Source organism: Tupaia chinensis, unplaced genomic scaffold (genome assembly GCF_000334495.1).
Source record: "Tupaia chinensis unplaced genomic scaffold, TupChi_1.0 Scaffold139871_1, whole genome shotgun sequence".
NCBI classification, from domain to species: Eukaryota; Metazoa; Chordata; class Mammalia; order Scandentia; family Tupaiidae; genus Tupaia; species Tupaia belangeri.
The window spans coordinates 1,701,135-1,708,304 of record NW_006199750.1 but is presented as its reverse complement, the minus strand read 5'-3'; the positions used below and the strand labels follow the sequence as shown (position 1 = coordinate 1,708,304).

The 7,170-nt window shown below is 43.1% G+C and overlaps 2 protein-coding genes across 2 annotated transcripts in view; one reads left to right on the top strand and one right to left on the bottom strand.

Annotated features, from left to right (window-relative positions):
• LOC102499849 (lipopolysaccharide-responsive and beige-like anchor protein) overlaps positions 1-7,170 on the top strand; it is a 358,799-nt gene that overhangs the window by 10,419 nt on the left and 341,210 nt on the right. Inside the window, exon 4 of the mRNA XM_006162336.2 lies at positions 1,877-2,013. Within this exon, the coding sequence (XP_006162398.1) occupies positions 1,877-2,013 (137 nt within the window). The remainder of the gene's footprint in view (positions 1-1,876; positions 2,014-7,170) is intronic.
• MAB21L2 (mab-21 like 2) lies at positions 5,373-7,146 on the bottom strand. Its single transcript, XM_006162335.3, has one exon. The coding sequence runs from the start codon at positions 7,018-7,020 to the stop codon at positions 5,941-5,943; it is 1,080 nt and encodes a 359-aa protein (XP_006162397.1). The 5' UTR covers positions 7,021-7,146; the 3' UTR covers positions 5,373-5,940.

Here is a 7,170-nt window from a genome sequence, read left to right as displayed (position 1 = left end):
AAAGAGTGTGCAGTTTCTGCACGTGAAAATTACCCAGGCTTCCATTCTGATCATTTTAAGAGAAAAGGCATTAGACACATCTTTTATTTGGTGACATAGCTTCAACCTGTGCTGCCACGCACTTGCTAATGAAAAGCAAAACCAGAAAATGGTTCTCATGTGACAGCCGTAAACCCTCTGGAAAGTAAAATAAAATAAAATAAAACTAATTGGAGTGTACTCTTAAGGGGTCGAGGGTGGGAGAAGAGGAGAAGGTGGATGTTGCTCTCCTCTGTTCTTTTCCTTCATATCCATTTACTCACTTCCTCCTTTATTTTGCTCCTATTCTTGCTACTAGTAATACATTCATATAGTAATAGAGGTGAAAGGGGAGTTTAATTATATAATCTTGACAATGGCAATAGGATTAAGAAGTAATCCACACTAATAAAGTGGTGTGGGTTAGAAATGAAGTGGAAATTGTCAGGGGTCTGCTGTAGGGACCTAGGCTGCCCTAGCTCCTGCAGCTGTCTGCTTACCCTGTAATTGAATGTCTGAGAGTGATTGAAAAAATGTTATTTCTTCTCAGGATTACATGCTAATGTACAGAGGGCAAAAGGAGACAGCAAAAGAACACATAGCTGCTTATTTCATCCATTTATAGGGATGAGCTCTGGGAAATCATGGCCGTCCTGCAGCTCTCTGCTGCCCATCTGCAAACACAATGTATGTGTACGTGGGGAATTAGAGGGCAAAGCCCGCCCTGATCTCCGCAGAGCATCCTCCTATTGTGCTCCTGGCACACATTAAGATTGATGTGAGATTAAGGACCGTCACCCTTCTAACAATCGATGGAAATGTCAATTCATCCGAATTTTGAAACACTTATTCGCCCATTGATTACCTGAGCAGGCGCACCTTGTTTGTAAGCACTACATTCATTCGAAACTCTAAGTGCCCATCTTCGCCCTTGCTGTTTTCTTGCCCTGAAGGATCTGTACAAGGAGGAATTGGCATGGAATTCCAAATCCTTGCTACGTCTCTCTCAACCTAAGGGCCTAGAATTCTAGTATGCCGGTCATTATTATTTTTAGTTCTTAGGGTAGCTTTAGTGCTAATATATACTTTCCGCCGTTCTATCTGTAGTGAATCCATTGTTTTCAGTAGCAGTCTGATTTGTCTTTTTGATAAGCCCTGTGGAGATTTGATTATTCCAATAAAAATTCATTCACTTGGAAACCCACCCTCCAGCTGTTTACTCCCAGAGTCCCTGAACTACACTAATATTAGATTTGGAAGCACTGAACAATATTTAACGGTGGCAAGGAAGGCTTTAGGAAAGAAGTGTTTTTACAGGTCTTTCATGGGGTAGCGTTTTTATAGAAGAGGTTTGGGGTGTCAACCTGGCCCCAAATCTTCATCAGCGAATACGGGTTAGCGTTTCCCACTTCACTAATAAGCCAGTGAGCTTTTTGTAGTCCTGCCTCAGCCAGACTCTCAGCTAACCTCTGCCCTTGGCCGCCTACAGAAGCTTCCTTGCTCCTAGTGGTTGGGCCATGGTGTTGGATAGCCCTGAGGCTTGTTTTCTAGATGGAATGTAGGCAGAACCACCTTCTCACCTCCAGATGAGACCACAGCTTTATAAGGGCCCTGTAAAATAATTGCATCCTAGTTCTTTACTGTTACCATTCACTGTCTGTTACAATTTCTTAGCGTATTAATCCTGACTTTGTATGTTCAAAGAAGTATTTGGGGTGGACAGACTATATAAGTGTTGAAGGAGTCAGCAGACCATTCGAAGGGAGAATAAAAAGAGCACATACCATTTGTGCTCAATTTTGGGTTTTTGAACAATGTCATCTCACTTTCCCTGACTTCTCTCTCTGCCTTTGGCCAGGGCCTGTTAGCCTGAGCACGCCAGCCCAGCTCGTGGCCCCCTCCGCTGTGGTGAAGGGCACTCTTTCTGTCACCTCATCCGAACTCTATTTCGAGGTGGATGAAGAGGATCCTAACTTCAAGAAAATCGATCCCAAGGTGAGAAGAGGAGGAAGGGGGTTTCATTTTCTCTTACAATGGGATGGTGGGTTGCTGTTGGGTAAGACCAGCCTTGGTAAAAGTCCACAGGCTTAGTTTGAATTCTTACTGACTTGTCTCTGCTTAAATCTCAGGCAGTTACCTTTTTTAGCTTAAGATTCCCTTACCAGCTAGTTAGATTATTGGAGTTCATTTAGATTCAAAAACAATTTCCACCTAATTGCATTTATCATTCGCTCATTGGGAGGTAGAGAAGGGAACCTCAGGGAACATAGTCTATAAATAGGTTTTGCCTCAAAGGTTCTAGGGTGAATTAAGCTACAAAATTCAGTGAGATGGAGAGTGGAATTATTTTGTTTAGCCTTTATGTTTTCTCGATATAATACCAATAGATCACTGTCCTTGCTTCGTCCTGTGACTTATGCTCCGTCATGCGTGCAGGCATGTTTTGTACGTGTGTGAGATACCTCTGTTTCCCATTACCTGTAGTAGATTTTACAAGGCACTGCATAATTTCCTATTCTTAAAAGAAAATGTAATTTCCCCTCTAAAATGTATTTCTGATTACTTTTCAGACCATGGCAACTTTATTTTTTACCAAGAAACATTTGTGGAACAGTCATAAAGTCAAAATTAGGTTTATTTTCATGAAATTGAATGATAGGATTTGCTCTGAGAGGAAGCGATTTCTTTTAAAATGAACAAAAACTAAGCAACCTGTAGAGACAAAAGTGGTTTTTTAAAAAAGAAATCATTAATTTTGCAGTCTTATGGTGTGTGCACATGTGTGTCTGTGTGTGTGTGAACTTGTGTACACATATTCTGAACTTATTGCCAGGAAGTTTTTGAGTTTCACATGCGCATTAAATTGCAATGATTTACAAGTATTTCAAAGTAGTTCTTGATGAAACCGTTATACTTTTCTTAAAAACTTTACGAACATATAATTTCTTATTCACGTTTCCACCACTTTGTGTCTATATGGCTGCCTTTATTAAGATAGGACTTGGTAGACTGACACAGAGACTGTAATGAACTCATTGTTTCGAGTTTGTTAATTCAGCTAATCTAACAGAGAGAAAACTTTAATTCTGAAATTACATCAGCTAGGACAATTTTCTACTCTTGTCGTATGACTGAAATGCCAGAAAATGTGTTTAGTTTCTTTAGCAAAGCTTACTTAAACCCTGATTTCTGGTATTTTGTCAGTTTAAGAGAGGCCAAGATTTAGTTCAGAATATTCTCGTGTGCTTTTGAACACCCAGGGCTTAATGTCTACAATCTGATTTAATCTAAAGGTGTCTCATAAATTGCTCTAAAAAATTCAAACCTCTGCCAAACTTGGAGATTAAGTTCTTGGAACTTGTTTGTTCCTAAGGGGGAATTATAACTTTTATTTATCTCTGATCTGTCTCTGCATAACATCATTAAATTTTTTTTTCTCGGTTTCTCATGAAATACAAAACTATTTAGCCTAATTGTAGAAATTGCCTTGTACCACTGAAACCTACTATTGAAAAAGTCGAAACTTTTGCCGATTTATATTAAATAGTTTTTCAGCCAATTATTGGAATAATTTTAAATTTTGTGTAGACATTGGTGTTTTATATTTATGTTGCTGTAGTGTTTTTCATTCTCCGTCTTTTTTTAAAACTGATACCTCCATTAAATAAGAAAGAAGAAAAGATACTAAAAATTTTTTGGGGGGGATCAAAACTTTTTCCCTGGAATAGTTGAAGGGAGCTATGTGTCTGATATTATAAATACTTTTAGAAGTAAAAACCTGTTCATCTTAGAATACCATTGATATCATTTAAACTAATACTGTGCCCTTAAATCATTTTGTGCACATATAAGCATATACTTCTTGCTTAGAAAATGTTCTTAAACATTCAGAACATTTTCCCCAGAGAATACATTTCTTAATAGTAAATTTGTTTTTGATTACCTAAAAAAAAAGTGTATTTGTCTGTATCATAGTGAATTTGTTCTACAAGAAAAGAGACTAGCAAAGTAGATATAATATACACTGGAAGAAGAGAGATGGTTTCAGAACTGGCAAGATCTAAGTTTACGTTTTGAACATAGAACTGTGTTTGCCAGGGACCTCACCACTGTGGCCTGTGTTGCCAGTGACCTAGGCTGCAGTCCATCTCTCATGTCTGCTCTCCTGCCTCACATCCCTCCATACACCCTTCCCCCACTCAGCCTCGTCCTCTGGTCTTTAAAATGGCTTTTTAAGAACTTTTTCTATTTTCTGTCGTGGATATTCGCAATAAATGAAAAACTGGGCCAATTTAGAGAATACATATTAAACAGTAAAGGGTGACATCTGATGTGTGCTCTCTGTCTGTCCCCACCACTGCATATACAGGGGTGCAAACAGCCACCTCCTCGCATCGAAGACACACCCACGCCTTTGGATATATTCAGTTTTGCTAACTTTTTTATGTCCTAGTCAGGTATTTCCTTCTATGAAACAGAGACCTTTGTTAAAGTTGAAACACTGAAATGAATATGTTGGGTTTATACCTTATAAAAGCAGAAAGAGGAGGAAAGTACTTCACCTATCTGTAAATTCTTTGACCAGTAAATTCCCTTTGGCCATAAAAATGGTAACAGCACTTTTTTTTTGGTTTGAATTGCATATAAACATCTTCAGAATAATGATTAAAATTTGATAAAAATGATCATAGCTAGGGCATTTATAATCCAGCCATTTTTAAATGGAACTAATTATCTGAATTGTTCATATCACCATTTGCTGAGGGAGAGGAATATCGTTTGCAACCATTATCATTCTTTTTGGGGAATACTTGCTCTAATTGTTAAGGTTTTATTATTCAAATCTAGAAGAAGACAAGTTGTTGAAGGGAAAAGGATCAAATGACTTTGTTTACTATTAAGAAAAGATCCATAAATGTTTCATTTCATTGTATTTCAGAGAACAGGTTGGGTTTTTAAAAACTGTGACAAAAGAAAGCAATCCCCTTACTTTTTAATATGAAAATGCTTTTTTATCTTAAAAATTAGGATCAAAAGCTGTTCTTCAATCCTATTGATGTTATTTTGACTCCTAAAATCTAAAACATACCTCCACCGTAGTTGAGTGAAATTAATATTTTCTCTTTTTAAAAGATTTGGTCCGGGACCTTCAACAGTTAACTCTGCACAGTGTGCTATATTTAAAATGGGCAAATCAGCGTTCAAATGGAAGCTTCTAGCACTTAGTTCCTCAAGTTCACATCTTTACATTGTAAATTAAAACCTGATCTCACCTGCCTTCATTTAATAGCAATCCACAAACAGGCCATTACAATGCAAAGTAATATTTTTATTACTGTTTTCAACAAGAGGGCTTGGGGTGAGGGTAGAGAGGAGAGAGGAGGGCACAGTCTGACATTGGCACTGAGATACATTTAACATCAGTAAAACTTTTTTTAAAAGAGAAATTTTACATATAGTTAAATAAGTTTTTTCACTTGGTGACAACATTCAGGCAACCAAAAGCAAAACGAAATGAAGAGAGAGCAAAGAGAAAGGAGAGGGGACAGAGGGAAAAGGGGCGAAAGCTACTATACATTGATTTGAAACTGTACCTTGGGTTTCATTTTGTGGTGGCAAAGCCCGAATGCTTCTTTTGTGTGACCTTTTAAATTCACATTGTTTGGAAAGAAACGATCACTTGATCACTTTTGTGCAAGAGTGTGATTTTCCTTTTTTTCTTTTTTGGTTGGTTGGTTGGTTTGCTCTCTTTTTCCGTTGGCTTCTCCATGAGCGGAGCTCTTCTGCCCGTCGCCCGTGCCTTTCAGGTGACCGACATAAAAGTTTGTGTCCCGAGTCTGCGCTGCCGCTCGCGGAGTCGTGTGCTGTGTGTCTGAGAGCCCGCCCGCGCGTGTTGTCGCTTTTCAAGCAGTCCCAGGCGCCCTATAGTTTGTCCAGGCTTTTGGGATTGGTGAGGATTTCCCTGGCCAACCTCCAGGTCTGCTTGGCAGCGCTCTCCAGGGCCGAGTGGGGCTTGCCCTGGAAGAGGTCGAGGTTGGGCAGAAAGTAGTGCGGGCAGCGGCGGCACTGCAGGCACGAGATGAGCTGCAGCAGGATGCCGTTGAGCCGGTCGCCCAGGCACGCCTCGTCCCAGTCCGTTTCCCGCGGGTGTTTCTCGCACTCGTACAGCAGCAGCGTCTTCATGTGGTAGTTGTTGAGCGGCTGGCCCGGCAGCTCCAGGTGGCGGTCCCGCAGCGTCTTGAGCACCGAGAGACACTTGTTCCGGCAGCCGCCCATCAGCAGGCGGTTCTCCGCCTCCCCGAACTGCAGCACCCAGGCGTCGCTCTCGGCCGAGCTCTGCTTGCCGGTCAGCGAGTAGCACTCCTTGGAGAGCAAGTTGAACCCTTCGGCCTTGACCTCCGCCACCCGATTGGGGCCGGGCCAGGGGATGTGGGGCATAGGCCACTGCGCCGCGCTGCGTGGCCAGATCCCGGTGCACTTGAACGCCGGGGTGATCTGCACCACGTAGCGCTCCCGGATGCGCAGCTTGACCTCGCTGGTGTCGGCGATCATCTTGACCACGTCCCGGTAGCTGCACTTGTCCACCGCCTGGGCCACCAGCGTCTGGAAGCGAGAGCGGATCTTGCGCGCCGAGAGGTAGCCGGACGCGGTGATGAACTCCACCCAGAGGGACATGCTGCGCTTCCGGCCGTCGCTGAGTTTGAGCACCGCGCAGCCCGGCAGCGAGCCGTCGTCCACGAAGTTGAAGACGCCCATCTGGTTGAGGTAGAGCACCACCTCGAACTCGGTGGGCGAGATGACCTCGAGCCCCTCGTAGCGGGCATCGATCTCGCTCAGCGAGCTGATGAAGCGGGGCTCCTGCACCTCCACCTCCTTGAGCACGTCCGAGACCACCTTACAGACCTCTCGGATGGTCTTGGCGATGGCCGCCTTGCGCGCCTGGCAGCGCTCGGTGTAGTATTTGTTGAGCTGGTAAACCAGCTTGGCCTGGGCGGCGATCATGTTGGGGCACAGGTCCGGGCTGTACACCGGCGTCTCGCAGTACGTTGAGGGATCCAAGGCTCAGGCGCGGGTGGTGGCCCTGCGGCTCTCCAAAGAGGCTGCGCGCTCCCCCGAGCCCCACCTCCCCTCTGCTCTCCACCTGGGCTGCGC